The sequence below is a fragment of the Anolis sagrei genome, chromosome 2 (genome assembly GCF_037176765.1).
Source record: "Anolis sagrei isolate rAnoSag1 chromosome 2, rAnoSag1.mat, whole genome shotgun sequence".
Classification (NCBI taxonomy): Eukaryota; Metazoa; Chordata; class Lepidosauria; order Squamata; family Dactyloidae; genus Anolis; species Anolis sagrei.
The window spans coordinates 210,857,486-210,876,700 of NC_090022.1; the positions used below are offsets into that span (position 1 = coordinate 210,857,486).

Consider the following 19,215-nt stretch of genomic DNA (forward strand, 5'->3'; position numbering starts at 1 on the left):
CAATTTAACATTCCAGCTTTTCCGGCTTCATGAGGGTATGCTCGATTCCGGCCACAGGGCGAGCTATCGCTTCACCGTCCACTTGTGACATCGAGTCCTTGATGGAGTGCTTCCTCATTCTTACACACACTGCTGGAAGGTTTTATGGTGTCGTAAAATAGTTAAATTAGCCTACCCGCATAAAGCAGCACCTCAATTTCCTACTTGACAGATGCAACTGTCTTTCGGGCTGCATATGTCAACAGCAAGCTAGACTATTAATGGTCAGGAGCTTACTCTGACCCGGGCTGGCTTCGGACTCATGACCTCTCGGTCAGTAGTGATATTTCAGAGGAAGGAACTGACAAACCACCTCAGAGTATTCCTTGATGAAGAAAGCCTGATGACATGGGGTCATCATAAGTCAACAGGCAACTTAAGGGCACATGCACACACTCAAGGTGGGGCTCTATTGCTTATACAAAAAACAGCAATTTCCAACTAGTAGACTTTCCTGAGCCTTAAGAATGGATAGCATGAAAGAAGTAGTGTTGCACATAAAAACACATTTCTTTAATTTACATCTAACACATTTCTTCAGTTATGTCAGCAGCACAGGATTTTGGGGCAGACATTCAAGAAGGAAGACGATTAAAGTCAACAGGGAACTTGAAGGTATACACACAGAGATACATGAAAGCAAAACTGTTAAAAAATACTTTGCTGGGATTTGACCCGCATCAAGTCTATCCAAATATACAAAGATGTACTGAACTAGCTTCCTATTTCAAGAGCCAGATTTTGGGAACTGATAGAGAAGCAAAGGAAAATGCAGCATTGGAAGGGGATAGTGGAAAACAGCAACAAGGATAAGTAGCAGCATGGCTAGTATGGCATATGTAATCACAGATTATTCCCTTCCAAAACGACAGGGATGTTCTTACTACAGGGTGCTAAAAGCAGGCCCAAAAGATGCTTTGCAAACTCTGGAATCTTCTCAGTTACTCCCAGTCTGAGCAATGTTTAGCATAAACCACACCACCTGAAAAACTCACAGCAACCCAGCCATGAACACCTTCAACAACACACATCGTTGCTATTTTCTTACCTTATTCTGTGTGTGATTCCATAGGAAGCTTACAACTTGAGCTTTAAATTTCTGTAAAATTAGGGGAAAAATGGGATCAGGATACCAGTACAATAGGACTGAAAATCTAAACTCCGGCCTGTTTTCTATTGTTCTAAGTAAATAAGCATTTCATAGAATCATAGAATCATAGAATCAAAGAGTTGGAAGAGACCTCATGGGCCATCCAGTCCAACCCCCTGCCAAGAAGCAGGAATATTGCATTCAAATCACCCCTGACAAATGGCCATCCAGCCTCTGCTTAAAAGCTTCCAAAGAAAGAGCCTCCACCACACTCCGGGGCAGAGAGTTCCACTGCTGAACGGCTCTCACAGTCAGGAAGTTCTTCCTAATGTTCAGATGGAATCTCCTCTCTTGTAGTTTGAAGCCATTGTTCCGTGTCCTAGTCTCCAAGGAAGCAGAAAACAAGCTTGCTCCCTCCTCCCTGTGGCTTCCTCTTACATATTTATACATGGCTATCATATCTCCTCTCAGCCTTCTCTTCTTCAGGCTAAACATGCCCAGTTCCCTAAGCCGCTCCTCATAGGGCTTGTTCTCCAGACCCTTGATCATTTTAGTCGCCCTCCTCTGGACACATTCCAGCTTGTCAATATCTCTCTTGAATTTATAGATTGACCATTGCTTCAGAACCAAGGTAAGAGCCCAATATCCCGAAAGGGCTTTGGAACTCAATTTGCAGTAACTGAAATGGTACAGGAAATTTAACTAGGGTCCAAATGGCAAACCAGTGGACCTTAATATACTAATAGAAGAATATGAAAGGTCAAAAATTATACTCAAGAACTAATATTCAATGGCGTACAATAAAAATGTACAGAAGTGCCATTTCAGCTTTGGGGAGAACATTGACCTTTCAGTGCTCCTAAAGATGCAGTTCATAGACCATTTACATTGTTGTAGTCTCAATGACATTAAGAGACTTTAAATGCTTTTGTCCTGATAAAGTGATACCATTCATTTATTAAGACATTACCTTCACCAAAATGAGAAAGTGAAATAATTTTATTAAGTATGTGGCCATGCAAGGTGAGAAGCAGAAACTATATTTTGAGCATCAGTGATTCCCTATCCACAGTCCAAGGAACACACATAGAAGTATCCATTGAAAGCAAAGGGCAGTGAAGCTGCAACTGTATTTGTTCCTCCCGGGTAAATATGCAAAAGCTTACACTATAAAGCAGCTGGTTTTTCATGCCCACAGTATCATCAGTGTAACATCATGATATCAAGTTTTGTCTAAAATACAGTTGTCCCATTACATCTGCAAGTCTGACCAGCAGATTTGATTATTCACACATTTAATTTAAAAGGTTCTCTCTAGGAACCTCTAGGTCCTCTGATGTGATTATGTGATTATGTGGTCAACTTCCTTTAGTCTTGCTGGTGGACCTAGAGATTTCTAAAAATAAGATCTCTCTAAGCAAAACACATACCTCATATTCATTTGAATTCACCATTAATGATGGGACGAGGGAAAACAACTCACTCAGTGTTTTTAAAATGAGCGGTCGAGCGTCGCAACTCAACTTTGGTGAGAGCGCATTCCACGTAGAGCGAATACAAACAACCTGTAGGAGAAACAAATGGTGCCATTAACACAAAACAGTCAGTTATGACACATGGACAGTCCATTCCTCTGTGTATTTATATTGGACCAGAAACTGATATGTATCCAACTCCCTCCCCAGTGAGATCAGCCCCTTTCTCCTGACCTTCAGGAAAAAGTTAAGATGTGGCTTTGGGACCAAGCTTTTGACAAGTAATTGGAGAAGTGCAATAAGTGACTATGAAATAATGTGATTGACAAATGGAATGCCCCTGGATTATGTTTTGGTTGGCATAATTTTAATTGTTGTTTTTAATAATTTATGTTTTAATTGTTTTGTTTTAATTGTAATTGTTTATTTGATATATGTGTGTATGACATCAAATTGCTGCCTGTTGCAAGGCCGTCTTGAGTACCCCCAGGGTGAGAAAGACAGGATATAAATATGATAAATAAATAAAAACAGCATGGAAGTCAAGCAGTTCCCTAGTGAGATTCTAATATCGACAAACAAATACAACCAATTATATATCTTGGAATTCTCATTGTGAACCAAACATATAATGTTCCAAAGACAGGTGGAGGAGGAAGAGGAGGGAAGGAGAACTATTTCTTATGTGGCCATGCTACTCATACTCCGTCTTCACTGAAAGAGAATAAATATGCCAAGATAGTAGAATTTAGACCTGGATCTTCAGTCTTCTATGCCAAAGAGTGCTGGCACTAATTAAACTACAATTTCCCAGGATTGAGGATTGAGCCATGGCAGTCAAAGTGGTGTCAAACCTCATTAATTCTACAGTGGAGATGCACCCTAAGACTGCAGTGGATGTATCTAAATACCTGCAGTGATACAATCCTATCTGCACAAGTCAGGCATGTAGCCGGGGGGGGGGGCGCTTTGGGGGTTTCAGCCCCCCCCCCTCCCCCGAATCAAAATCCTGGCTACGGGCCTGGCACAACTACATCTATCCAGGACAAAATCCACCATATTCAGGAGGTGGAATTTTATATATCTCATTGTTATTATTGTCCCAAGACCAGCAGCTGCAATAAAGATAGAGAACTAATTATTCCATAGTCACAAATAACTTAATAGAATATGGTTGACCTTACATTTTTTGAGTCTCAAAAATGTCATAGTTCAATTCAACAGATTTTGGAGGGAATATGATGCCATTTAATAATGGAAGTCGATTTTTAAAAAATCTAACAAACCTCTTACGGTACTTCTGCCAGTGCACATACCTATTTGCCTTAGAACTATTGCTTAATAAGGCAAAGGTGATGCAGTTTGCTTTCAAAATGAGCCCCCAGAGTGATATAAGAGTGGAATTCAATAAAAAATATGAATCTGGAGAATTGCAATGGACCCCTGGGCTAGACAGGACATAACTAGATGTCAAGATGGCATTAGTCACATTTATTAACTCAGCTGATTTGAAACACAGAGGTATTAGGTTCTTCAATAAATATAACAGCACTTAATAACTAGTATTATATTGTCAAAAATGAATATGCTGCACAGTTAAAGGGATTACATAGTAGTGTTTCTTGAAAAGCAGTGTGCATGTTTACACACAGCCTACACAATCAAATCATATTCTCTTATCTTGTTCAAGTTCAGTAATAAAGCGTTGTGGATGATTGATACTCAGGGCTTTTCACACTGATATGATTGCCTTTAATTATTACTACTATAGGCGATCATTCGTATCTGATTATGATTGTCTTCCAAGTACTGAGGCTTGACGGTGGGTCCCTAAGTGACTATGGAGACCTATCCTGGATCCGCATGGTCTTTTGCAATGAGGACATAGATTTCCAGATGGAAGGTGGTCATGACAAGAGTTTGCTTGATGTGCCTTCCTCTCGGCACATTTTTCCCTTTCACCCTCTATTCATGCCTCCTCAAAATCCATGGCACTGTTGGCAACAGCTGATCCTCAGAATGCTTGAGTGCCTGGCCTCCTGAATTCTCAGTGTTTATTCCACATTTTTAAGGTTTAAATCTCTTTGTTGTCCACCAACATTCTGTTTTCTATTATTAAGTTCAAAATAAAGTAGTTGTTTTAGGAGACGGTGATCGGGCATTCAGAAGTGGCTGGTCCAAGTTGATGGCAGACAATCGGTAGTCTTTGCTTCTTCCAGAATGCTAACATTTGTCCCAAGAGATTTGTAGGAACTTTTGAAGGCAATGCTGATTGAATAACTCCAGAAGTCAAGAGTGATGTCTGATGATTGTCCATGGCATGCAACAGCAAAAAAATAGCAAAATCAAGGTGTGGAATTGTGTGTGTGTGTTTAATATTTTCAACACATGGTAGTTGAATCTGTGGATACAGAACCTGTGGATATGAAGGGCAAACTATACCTGCCAAGAGCAATTGAGCAAGTGAAGAAAAGACAGAGTTTTAAAGTAACGAATTACAAGTAATGAAACTACATATATTTTGTTGGGAGTGCTAGCAATGCAACCAAGTTATATTTCTAAGCTGAGCCTCTTTTAAGAGAGAGAAAGCAAGATATAAATAAATAGAACAAAAATAATAACTGGTGCCATTAGGTACTTTGTTGCTGCAATGAGTAATTACAGAAATTAGAAATATCAAACACTGTGATATTGTGTAGTCTTTCATTCCATACCACAAATATTTGAATCCTTTTTTGTGTGTATCAGGAGCAAGTCGCTTTGGATGTCAGAGAATTGGGTGTCTGCAAGGATGTTGCCTAGGGGACGCCTGGATGTTTTGATGTTTTACCACTGTTGTGGGAGGCTTCTCTCATGTCCCAAGATGGGGAGCTGGAGCTGATAGAAGGAGCTCATCCGCGCTCTCCCTGGATTCAAACCTCTGACATGTTGGTCTTCAGTCCTGCCAGTACAAAGATTTAACCCACTGTACCATCAGGGTGCCATGGGAAGCTTTAAAGTAGCGCAAAGAAGTTGACCATCTACCAATCCAATGCAGTAACCATTGTAGCTGTCTACGACCAAAGTATGAATGATCAGAATTGGGGTGACTAACCCTAACAGTACCTCTCTCCCAGAAGGCATTTTCCTAGTTTTCCAAGACCCCCAACCTACTTTTCCCACAATCTCTACAGGGATCAAGCCACTGTAATGAAGACTTCAGTGGCTTTCCCTGTGATCACATCTTGACATTAATGCACACAGATTATTTTCAGGAATTTCAGCTATTCAGACATGACTGCTATGTCTGCAATATTCTTCCTGTATAGGTTACTTAAAATTGTCATATATTGTTTAAATCTGTCCTGTGGTGGTTGTGGGTACAGGCACAGATAAGAAGGAAGGCTGCCTGGACAATCAATTCTTTCAGAAACTCCCAAGTCCTCAAATGAAAGGTCAAACCAAGATTTGACCAGGGCTGGAAATGAGGGAGGGGCGGGAAGAGCTATGGCAGAGTTACACATCTGCTTTATATTCAAAATCAAGGAACTAGATGCCAGAGAGAGTTTCATAATGTATACAAAATTACAAGCAAAGCTGCAGATGCCTCGGCCAACTGGGAGAATCAAATATCTCTCCATGCAGAGAATGAACTGACAGGGCCCCCACGAAGCTCATTCCATAAAAGGAATGACTTAATGAAATCACTGTAGCGATATTTTTATACTGGGGAGGGGGAAATAATCAGCATACTGGGCATTAGGAAAGTAATTGCCGCATTAAGCAGCCGTTTCAGGGGTTGTGAAAACACTTTAGGGGGACCGTTTCAAAAACTGTAAAGATAAAGCTTTCAGGAATGCCTATTGAGTTAAGTCCTTTTAACGAACAGGCAGATCGAGGAATACAATTCCAGTGTAACTAATGTTGACAGCTACTGAAACTTAATCTGATTATACGTTGAGTGAAAATGGCACTTCTCCACCCCCATTTGCAAGAAGACTATTCTCAGAGAAAAGGGGAGAACAATTCATCTGGAGAATCCATCTAATGCGGGTGAGGGGTGCTTGGAAGGAATACATCTCAAATCTTCTACAGATATATGCAAAATAACTGGTGAAATGATAAATCAATTTATCCCACAGAAACAAAATCAAATGTAAAGATGAATATATTTCCATATTCCCTACATACCATATTAAGGAAAGTAGCAAAAAGGAATATAGAATGGCAGTCTGTATTTTCCAGATGTCTTTTCTAAGAATTAAATAAACTGATAAGAAGCACAACATCAGGTAAATCATATAACAACCATAAATTTGATATTATATGCCACTTTAGATTGTAATTCTGGATATTTTTTTATATTTTATGTCAATATATTAAGTTTACAAGATATTTCCAATGTGCAGTTTCTGGTTATCACAAGGTCATCTACATCTTAAAATCTACCACATTGTGCTAAAGTCTGACACTTCACCTGCAGTCATAAACACTCTTATTTAACCTTATCAATAGCTGTGTAAAATAAGCTGAAATAATTTATTTTTCTTGGATTGCAATATTACATCCAATTGCCAGATAGTACATTGTACTTAGTGGGACTTTAGAGTAGACACTCATGAGATTGCACATTTCGTTATGCTCGTGATGGTGAACCTATGATACATGTGTCAGCACTGACATGCGTAGCCATTTTTGATGACATGCTGCCACTTGCAGCCGCATACAGAGAAATATGTACTGTAGATGTAGTAGTCTACAGTGTATATACCCTACAGTATGTCAAACTTTTAGCTTCACAGAATTAAAAAATGCAATTGGTTCTCCACTTTGTAAGGGTTGGGCTGTAGGACACCACAAAAGAGGGGCGGGGTTAGACACAAACACAACGCCTACTCTTTTCTTTACATGTGAGAATATCTCTCTAGGAATCTCTAACTGACCACAGAATTGCACTGCAGGGATTCCTAAAAAGAACATATTAATCAAATCTGCAAATAATTAAATCCTCAAAAGTTAAATCCTCAAATGTGCAGAGCTAACTGTACCTGTATATGACTCTCCCAACATCTTCTACATATTATTTTCTGGATGCCTTTTGGATCAAAATTATGTTAATGCTGATTTACTTTCTCTCAGTATCAAACATATGGATGAGGGAAAGAATAAGATAAGTAAATCTTGAAATATATGACATACCCATCTATTTGTTTTAATCTTTTTTCCAACTTTTTTCCCTAATCTTCCAATTTAATTGTGATTATACATATACTTATATCTAGAGCAGGGGGAAGGCAATATGAACAGTTCCTATGTGCCTGAACCTACATGGATAGTTTTTGTGCGTGACCATAAGAAAAGACCTGAAGCAGTTTTGGAAAAAATGTTACCACAGGATTGTTGTAGGTTTTTCCGGCTATATGGCCATAATCTAGAAGCATTCTCTCCTGATGTTTCACCTGCATCTATGGCAAGCATCTATGGCAAGCATGTGAGAACCTCCCAACCTCTGAGGATGCTTGCCATAGATGCAGGGGAAACGTCAGAAGAGAATGCTTCTAGAACATAGCTATATAGCCCGGAAAATCTACAACAACCCAGTGATTCCAGCCATGAAAGCCTTCGACAATACAATGCTACCACAGTTGTGAAATCTGCTGCAGAACATAGTTATGATCTCTGGTTTATATGTTGTATTTGACCACACACAAGGACTAAAGGTACTTCTCACTGTTTCCTCTGTGGATAGAGAGAACAACTGTTTTCCTTCATCTGCCCAAGTTTCTTTGAAATATTTTAGCACACATATCAATCTCACTGTATTTCCTTTTATTCTTTCCCTGGCCAAGTCTAAGGATAGACAGCTCCTTCTCTCCATCCTTCATAGGATTTGTCTTCCCAACACTTAAGTATCTTAAGCCATTCTCTGAATGCTTTCCAACTTGGCAACATCCTTGAAATATAAACTCCGGGGAGGATCCTAAATGAACTGGAAGGAACCAAAATATGTTTGATCCCTAGCACAAGAGGCCGTTCATACTTCATTTCCCTTTCCAGCCCACCCTATCAAACAATATCCTCTATATCCCAAGATAGCAGGTGAAAACAGCAGGTACAGCTATAAAGCGGAGGGAGAGTAACCAACCTTAGCAACAACCACAACAAAACCCGCAAGACACCTCATCAGAGCTGCAGATTTTGAAGAAATGTAAAATAGCAGCAAAAGAGCAACTAACTGATTTATTTGTAGGATTCTCTGCCTTAAATTCCAGAATAGCCTGGGCAATCTTTGGAGTGGGAGATATGATAAGGTTGGGAAACTATAGATGAGGTAAATGGGAGAGCAAGTGAAGGGAACTACTGTAGATGGAGGAAAAAGAATCAAACCACCACCTGAGACAGAAGCCCGAGGTCAATCACCAAAAATGTGCAACAGAAATTGCTGTAAAGTTCCTTTTCTCTGCTATCATTTGTGATTCAGATACAAATGATGGTCTCCTTTTTCAATTGTACTAAATATTACCAAATCTATTATGTTTCAAGAACTTTAAATCAACTTCTTAATTTTTACTCCAGGCTGTGTTATATGGTTTCGCTTTTCTATTATGTTTTAATAGTCTATGACTGTATAATCAAGTTTAGTTACCTGATTGACACATTTGCTAAAGACTGTTTATTTATTTTTATTTAAAACATGCATATTTATATGATTTGTCCAATAAGTTTGCCAACATCCAGTAAATGCAAAAAAAAAAAAAAAAAAAGGTCTTAGACCACAGCCTTATTGCCATGCAGATTTTGCATATCAGGAAAAGGTGCACCAATAAGTCTTCTGCTCACTTTCAAGGCCTCTCGGAAGAATCAATGGAAATGTCCCAGCCACTTCTTTTTGCATTAGCCAGTTTGTGACGAGAGAATATCTATTTTAATCACATCCAGTGTTCCTCATATAATGGTTGGAGTCCTCACTAACTCATTACTTACCTCCTTTAAAGCTTGACACAGAAACAAAGAGAAGAAACAAGAAAGTGGTCTATCAAGAAATCATTTGCTAACAACTGAAGAAATAATCATCTATCTTTAAACCAAGGCTACGTAACATGCACAAGATAAGCTGTAGCTGTTGGCATTTCAGTGTTAGTACAGCCCACCATGAATTCAGGAAATCCAATGGGCATACCAACCCTTGCCCAGCCTCAGCTTCAGATATATACACCCGGCTTCAAAACGAATAAGAATAAATAACACACACCATATTTACTTGAATCTAATGGCCTAGATTCAAGTAAATGGCTTAGAATTGTGCATATAATCCCATCTGCTCCCTGCTCTCTCACTCATTTTTCGTTGGAGCCTTGCAACCGCCGCTATCGCATGCTCATCACCCCTCTGCTGTCAGGTTGGTCACTCACTCAGTGGACACCCCACCTTGCCCAGCTTGACCTCTTCGCTTCAACCCAGCAATCCAAGAGTTTGACTTGATGCAGACACCTTGCACCTGGCTTCTCCTTTTGTCTTCCGTTGGGTTTGTCACTCACTCAGCAGCCGCCCTGCCTTGTCCAGCTCCACCTTCTTACAGCGGACTGGCAGCCTCAGAGCTTGGTCTGATGGAAGTGCGCAGGTTCCCTTTACCTGTTGGCCATTCTGCTACCTGCCTCCCTGTCTGCACCATTGGGCCTGTCATCAGGGAGGCAGGCAGCAAAGAGTTAGTGAGAGAGTGGGGAGTGGACGCCTCCCAGCTGGCCTCATTCACGGGCCTTCAAAAAAAAAAAAACACCCTTCAATCGCACAAGGTGTGTGATATCCTGTTCATATATAAGCCTAATAAACTGGGCACATTACATTCAACAGCAAAGCAATTTTTGTAATGCACACCTTGAAAACTGACGTGTGCATTACATTTGTTGGCACATTATACTCAAGGAAATGTGATATATATATGGAAGACAAAGAAGACCACTGCAGATTGGATTGTGATGGTTTGCATACATTGACCACATACAGCCAGCAATCCCAGTTTGGGACCCAATGTTCTTCTAGGTTTCAACTCTCATGTAGATTTCAAGCATAGGTCACATAGAAATGTCCAAGGTTTATCAAGTTGTGGCTTTTGATGTGTGAGGGAGTACCAAAGGATATAAAAGGGAGGCTTCTTTCTTACAGTCAGGAAATAAATTTCGTGTCAGGAGCAACTTGAGAAACTGCAAGTTGCTTCTGGTGTGAGAGACATGGGCAAAATTCACCCCTTCAGGTATTTTGGACTTAAACTCATCAAACAACATATTCACTGGTCCATATAGGGATCACGTTGAGGGCAAAGTACCCAATCCAGGGGGGGATATTATGGCTAAAAGAAGCCAAGTGAGTGGAAAGCAGCCCAAAGGTTTGAGCTGTGTGGCTTGTCTGGAAAGGAAACCTGTCACAGCAATCTCCTATGCATTTTCAAAAAAGTATGTCCCTTGTGCTCCAACTGCAGGTCATCAAGTGTTAAGTAATCAAGATTTGAGAGGTCATGTCCAAGCGAACCACTCTCTTGGGGGTTGTAAAAGTAACACTTCATGGAAAAGTCGCAATGGTACAAGGATGTCTGTTTATCCTCTCCTTGGATTATGTTTGTCTGGAAAACTACTACAATTTTTACTCTTCAGATTGATATCAAGTTTCCAAATAGGGGAAACTAAGAGAAGATCTTGTTTTTGTAACAATTTTGTGTTTCTTCCCCCCCCCCTTTCTTTTCTAAAGTGATCACTTCAACAATAAACAGGGCCAGATGACTTACACCATTTCATTTATATATAAAAAAGAAATAATTATTATTCTTAAAACTATTACCAGTTCTCTTCCAATTTCTCTGCTGAAAAGGTAAATACAGGTAGTGCATCAGATCTTTGCATAAATTTTCATAAGGAGTTAATGTACTGAATTCATTTGTATTGCTATTAGCATAAAAGATAAAGGGATGATAAATGGTGTTAAAATTTATATTGGGCCAATCATAGTTTCTTAAGGAATATGTTAATTCCTTAATTTTTCCATAAGCGCAATAGATCATAATTTGCTCTTCCGTTGTAAAACTGACAGAGTACTTTGACCTCTACAGTTTTGTGCAATTATTACTCTTGCTGTTAAATAAGGAAAACTGATCAAGTCTTACTGGTCCAATTTTTGTGAAGAATCCAATTGCTGCTGCTAGCATTAAAATGAAATCTTTAATCAGATTGACTACCACTTCACACCTACCTCTTGGTTGTTCCATCCTCCATTGCACCTCCCTCAACACCCAACATCTTTGATGACGACTTAGAAAGACTGGTCTATGGCCTGGGCTACTTTGGGAGGGGGCAGGTGCCTTCACCTTGCAATTATTTTTATGTACTAACAATCTATTGATTCTAGAGACCTTTATTCATAATATTTTGGAGCAAAAGGTCACAGACCAAGAGCTGTTTCACCTTTACTGCTATTCAAACTGGGACTTTAAGGCTTATATATTAATATAATATATTATAGTATTAATATATTACTGATGTGCTGTGCTATTATAATATATTATATACACATATAATATTGAGAATAATATTATAATGTAATACAAGATAATAATAATAATACAATATAAGAATTATATATTTTATTACATGTGATATTACTAATAATATTACAGTAGAATGGTATAGTACAATATACTAATATCTAATACTAATATTGTGCTGTGTTAATAATGTAATATATTGTATACACATATAATATTGATAATAATATTATAATGTAACACAATATATTACTAATAATAATACAATATAAGAATTATATATTTTATATTCCATGTAATATTACTAATAATATTACAGCATAGTGGTATAGTACAATATGGGAATGTTTGGTACTAATATTGTACTATGCTAATAATATAATATATTGTATTTACATATAATTGTAAGCCAATCTGAATCCCCTTTAGGGTGAGAAGGGAGGCATATAAATGTCCTAAATAAATAAATAAATAAATATTTGTCTAGCTTTGGAAAGAGTAACAGAATGTGTACTTTCCACAACATTTGTGAAGTGTAACTGCTCCCTAATTATTTTTCTCTCCAATTTTGCTCTTGTTACTGCTAAAGCAAATGCTCTCAAGTTATCACCCTTCACAACTGCAGAGTGGCATTCAACTTAACATTTTGATAACTCATGTCTTCCTGATTCAAGTGACATCCCAAGCTGAATATCTCTTTCTCTCCACTTTTGTTCTCTTTCTCTGTGTACGCACAACCTAAATCTATGTACTGTGGTACCAAAATAATAGCATTAACCACTATCATAGTTTGAGCCACACTGTTTTCTGCAGCTTGGCACTGTTCATTCACCAATCATGATTTGCAGCCAGAGAACCTAGCTTCCCTGTTGGTAGTTTGGCTCACCAGCTTTCAAAGCTACTTGATCTTTTCTAAGTGCCCTTGGAGTTTGACAGAGATACAGTAAATCACTAGCATTATGGAGAATGCTTTAAAATTGGTTGTCTGCTTTAACATCAATTGTTGCATTTTCAAAGTGATCAGCACTGGGTGATTCAATAGCTAAGACACCGATAAAGTAGGGCACCACAAACAAAAGACAAAGCACATGCCAAATCATGTACCACATGGCACCCAGAGGTTAGAAATATTACCTTTTAAAAAGACAACAAAATCCAGAATCTCCCACCTAGCACATCCTTAAAAAGGGATAAATAAAATTGACAATTATGACACTCAGAAGCAATGACTATCCCAGAAATAAAGACACAGAATTAGCATTTCTTGGTATAAAACTATAGAGGTGTCTCTTTTATTTCATGTTTTTAGATCTCATACCAAAGTTAAAACCTGATGAGACTGTACTGCATCTAGTTTGGAACAGAAAGATTTGTGACTTAAAGCAATTTCTCAACTTAGTGTATTCCAGTTCAGTTTGACCTCATAAACGCAGTAATATGGGATGAAAGTAGGTAACAATATGTTACCACCTTTTTGACTGTAATGATGTAGACTATGTAAACAGTAAAAGAAAATACTGGAATCATATTACATGATTTAGATCTACCTCAGTCTGGCATTAGACCGGGTCATGGAACTGCAACAGCCTTGGTCTCCTTAGTGGATGATCTACATAGGGAACTTGACAGGGGGAATGTGTCCCTGTTGGTTCTCCTAGACCTCTCAGTGGCCTTCGATACCGTAGACCATGGTATCCTTCTGGGACACCTTGCAGGAGACACTGTTTTGCACTGGCTCCGGTCCTTCCTGGAAGATTGTTCCCAGAAGGTGTTGTTGGGGGACACCTGCTTGACCCCACAGCCATTGTCCTGTGGGGTCCTGCAGGGTTCATTACTGTCCCCCTTGTTGTTTAACATCTACAAGGAGCTACTGGGAAAGATCATCCAGAGTTTTGGAGTTCCATGCCCTCTGTAGGCACATGATGCTCAATTCTATTACTCCTTTCCACCTGCTGCTAAGGAGGCTATTCAGGTCCTGAATTGGTGCTTGGCAGCTGTGATGGGCTGAATGAGGACGAACAAATTGAAACTGATCAGAGATACTCCTGGTCAGTCACAAGGCCGAACAGGGTATAGGGTTACAGCCTGTGCTGGATGGAGTAACACACCCCCTGAAGACACAGGTCCGCAGCTTGGGAGTGATCCTGGAGTCATCGTTGAGCCTGGAACCCCAGGTTACAGCTGTTGCCAAGGGAGCATTCGCACAATTAAAACTTGTGCGCCAGCTGCGCCCGTACCTTGGGAAGTCAGATTTGGCCACGGTGGTCCACGTTCTCACTACATCTTGAATAGACTATTGTAGTGCACTCTCCGTGGGATTGTCTTTGAGTTCAGGAGTAGTCCAATGGGCGGCAGCCAGCTTTCTTACTGGAGTGACATACAGGGAGCATACAACCCCCCTGTTCTGCCAGCTCCACTGGCTGCTGGTCTGCTACCAAGCTGCTACCAAGCACAATTCAAAGTGCTGACTTTAGCCTATAAATCCAGAAACAGTTCCAGTCTAGCTTGCCTATTCAAACACATCTCCCTTTATGAGCCAGTTAGAGCATCAAGATTAGTTGGGGAGGTTCTGCTCTCGATCCCGCCACTCTCGCAGGTGTGATCGATGAGGACAAAAGATAGGGATTTCTCGGTGGTGGCCCCTCGGCTGTGGAACTCCCTCCCCAGCAAGATTAGATTGGCCTCCTCCATCCTGGCATTCAAGCAAACATTTGGGTAGTGGTAGCAATGTTGAAGTGGTTAAATGACCACCTCAGGATTGGTGCGATGTCAGTTGTTTAATGTCTATGTCCATATCTGATGTTTTATAGTTTAATTTGTTTTAATCTATAGTTCGATGTTTTTTACATATGTGATGCATTTTTATATTTGTGAGGCATTGTATTTTACCATTATTACATTGTGAAACGCTTTGAGTCCCCCCAGGGGTGAGAAAAGCGGTATATAAATGCAACAAAGAAATAAAATTTAGGAAGTTAAAATAAGTTAAAATGCTTAAATACCTTTCACAAAATTGTTATCAGGAAATGTGTGTGCATTATTCATTAAAATAATCAGAATACAGTACTAGAATGTAGTTTTTAGAGTGTTTGACAAATTCAAGTCTTCATTTAGCCAGGAAACTCACTTGAGGGACCTTGGGCTAGTCATTCTCATGAACAGCCTCGCAGGGCTACTGCAAGGAGTGTGACTTAATTTAGTGTCTTAATCAAAAACAGGTGGGGCTTTTTTTACACCTAGAGTTTACTTTTCAAGTCTTTGAGGCATCAATGCTGCAAACAAGAGTCTAGAAACAAAAAAGAGGCTTTATAATATGAAAGAACAGTGCAAATGTGTGGGGTTTTTTTAATACAGTCTCACACATTTTTCTCCCCTACCAACTTAAGTACAGCACTTTGTATTCATTCCACAGCAAAACCAATCAGAGTAGTTGTGTCCCAGCAGTATGCTAATAAAACGATCTCTGCATCGTAATACAAAAAATTCACACACAATTAAAAAAAAATCACTGTACACAGATGGCCATTTTAGCTTGCTTGTTGGGGGCTCTCAGTTATACTGAGCCGTTTCCAATCATAAATTATCTTTACATCCTGAACTGGAGTAGAAATCGAGACATTTGATTGGATCCTTCTGCAAGAAGCGGATTTTCTGGAATAATGAAGCACAGCAGCTCTCCCCATTGAGAGTCGCCGACCCTGTCGCATTGCAAAGACACCACAGGGAGACAAAACTATGCTTCTCTCCCAACCTACTTATAAAAAAAGTAAACAAATGCAAAGGTAATAACAGCACTAATGATCCTGGCATGGTGCATTTCCGGGGGAACAGCCGATTCTGTCTTGTGATAAACGGCTTGCAGTGAACTCTTTCCCTCGGTCATGAATCCCCAGGAAATGCCTTGCGCCTTGATAGTTATTGCTCAATTGTGCACTGCTGTTATTTGAGAGTACAACACCCTCTAGGAAACGCAGGAGATGAAAGGGCTTTTGCTCCATGATCAGGGGGGACACCTATTAGCGCCGACACAACAGGGCAAGAGCTGATCAGAAAGCATCTTTGTAACTCCAGACACTGTTCAAAGGCTTTGGGTGCAAGCCCTCTTTGTAAGTTTGTTTTAAACTTTGTGCTCATTGTTCCTGCCTTTGTTGTTGTTTTAGGATGAATGGAGCATTTCCATTTCTAAGGATTAACAAGGTTTTAACATCACCGAGTTCAGATGCCGGTATCCTTTTCATGCTTCCTTCCATGCAATGCCAATATGAGAGACATTTATTAAAAGAACGTGAATTCATAATTCTCACTTATGAACACTGATAAGGGAGCATAGAAACATTTTGATCTTTTGGTCTGAAGTAAAGACTATGATGATTTTAGCCTATGTAAAATTCTTAATTTTAAATCTGGCATATTCATTTGCACAAATAGCCAGTTCCTTGATGTCATTTACTTTGTTTCCAGCTTCTTCACAAGTTATTAGAGTAGGCCCTCCACTTTTGCGAGAGTTAGGGCCACAGGGCCACACACACAAACACTCAATGAAAGTGGAAAAGTCACAAACTGAAAACATGTTTTTAAATCTAAGAGAACACCTCTGTGAATCTCTAGGACCTCTAGTGCAACTCTATGGACACCCTCCACCAGAGGACCTAGCGATTGCTAAAGTGATCATATTAATCAAATCTGGGAATACTGTAATCACATTTGCAAAAGTTAAACCCACAAATATGGAGGAACAATTCCGTTTCCCTTTTTGCATAGACTTTCCCTTTATGTGGTGCTGCCCTGAATATTATTTAGTCCCGAAGGGGACTCAGAGCAGCTTACAAGTAATATACAATACAAGTAATATACAATACCGTCCAAATTCTCATGGTGGTTCGCAAAAAGGCCTTACTGGTGCATTATTTAAACTGTTATGTTTATTCATATCATGATCTGATCACCATACCCAATATATCCCATATTGGGGTAACGATACAAAAGGTTTGCTAGGGTAGACCCTCTTTCACTCAAACTCAGCCCCCCCCCGAAACAAACTTAGCCCCCCCCCCCCCCCCGAATTGAAATCCTGGCTACGGGCCTGCTTCCTGGACCCCTCTCTTTATTCTGGTCCCAGAGCAGCAGTTGGTGTTGAGGGGAGGGACTCCCAACTGATGACACTGAAGACAAGATGGCACTGTCTTCTTGGCCCCTCTCTTTACTCTGGTCCCAGAGCAACAGTTGGTGCTTAGAGGGAGGGCTGAAGACAAGACATTACTGTTTCATGGCATTGGAAGATCTGGCTGTAGTCCCCAAAGGACCATGAAACTCACGGAGAGACACTGGATCAGTTATTTTCTCTGGGACTAGCCTATCTCACAAAGTTGTTGTGGGGGGAAACAGGAAAAGCTGAGAGCATAAAAGATGACTTAAGATCAGTAGAGGAAAGAATTTAACAAATATTTAGTGCAGAATAAAAAACAACTAAGTGTCAATTGTCTAAGTACAATACTTCCCATTGCACTGGAGCAAGTAGCCATATTCTTGCTGCCTCATAGAGACCCAATCCACACTACAGTATTACAGTACTATGATTCTACTTTAACTGCCATGGCTGCATCTTATGAAATCCTGGTGTTTGTAGTTTTGTGAGACACTAAAACTCTTTGGTGAGACCTCTAAACAACCTTATCTGAACTGCAAATGAGGAAAACATGGCCATTGAAGCTGGAATCCTACCATTATAACCGTGCAAACACTCTGGTGACAAACAGAAAGCAGCTGGCCAGCTCACTTAGGAATAAGTCACCAATAAGTCATTCAGCATAAATCTCCTAGTAGTGAGACACAAAAGTGCTTCCCATACTACACACACAGTAACAATTAGGATTCATCACCACAAATCAATGTCAGTCTTAAGTTCATCTAAACAAATGGGAGCATATAGAACTGGCATCCAGTTTTAACTGAAGAATAGGATTTCAACGGAATTGATGGTCAGGGAATGTTTCACACAAGAGACACAAGCTCACTTAATGCTGTCTCTTCCACCATGCCTATAAAAACATCCCTGATGTTCTCCCCTGTTAGCCAAGCTTCTGTTCTCCAAGCTCCAGGGATCGGAGCTGCAACTATATAGAGAACCAGTAGTTGCTAGATCCTTCTCCAATGAAGCCTCTGATTCAATTCAAATTGAAGTTAATGTGATTTTTGTTTGGGTTGATATGTGCATGGTTGCACTATTAGCATAGCTGATGCAAATAGGAACATATGATCCCACCCCACTAAAAACAATGCAGACACAAGACGCCATTCTATTATCTAGTCTAGTCAAGACTTTATCATACATACCCACTCCCCCGACATTCATGCAGCATTGTCTCACTTAAATGTGAGCAGTAAGACTGAAGCTTCACAGATTAATGTGAAATCAAATTCATCCCAGCAGTTATTCAACAAGAGTTTCCATTAGCTAATATAACCAATGGCAAGCAACCTTGGGAACTGCAGTACAACAATATCCAGAGGGCTACAACTTAATCACTCTTTTTATAAAATGTAGAAGTGCCATATTCATATTTATGCTCTGTTGGACCATCCATCTTTATTCGTGTCTCCCAACTCAATGTCTGAACTGCTACAACAAAGGGCTGTGCACCATATATACAATTTGCAACTGCATAAATATCATTTATAATAATGCTGCATGTATAGGAAAAGGGGAACATGGTATTAGTAGAAAGATTAGGAGTTTTCAGCCCATTTGCCATGTTGCTGACCTGATCCAAATCAGGGATCCTGAACTTCCACATGCACTGGGAGTTAAGCAGCCACTGAAATAAAAATAGCTTCCTGAGTACACAAACGTAACTACGGTTCACTAATTCCATACTTCTAAGCTAAACAAAAACCTAAGTAAATAACTCCTCGATGGTTGGCTTTTGTAAATTGGTGTGAATGTTTTACGTTCAGATTTTGCACCGTATGATTCTTGTTTGTTTATGGTTGGTTTAATATGTTGATGTTAGGTTCTAATGTTTTAACATGTGGGACTTTTCTGGGGTTATAATGTTGGAACGTGATTGCTTTGTGGAGGCACTGAATGTTTGCCATTGTAT

The 19,215-nt window shown here is 39.7% G+C and overlaps 1 protein-coding gene across 2 annotated transcripts in view; it reads right to left on the minus strand.

The window, feature by feature from the left end:
* The window catches only part of FOCAD (focadhesin), a 147,167-nt gene that overhangs the window by 71,705 nt on the left and 56,247 nt on the right, over nucleotides 1-19,215 (minus strand). For both annotated transcript variants that reach the window (XM_060762447.2, XM_060762446.2), the window contains exons 16-17: nucleotides 2,560-2,694; nucleotides 1,088-1,138 (exon numbers count right to left, since the gene is read on the minus strand). In XM_060762447.2, the coding sequence (XP_060618430.2) occupies nucleotides 1,088-1,138; nucleotides 2,560-2,694 (186 nt within the window). The remainder of the gene's footprint in view (nucleotides 1-1,087; nucleotides 1,139-2,559; nucleotides 2,695-19,215) is intronic.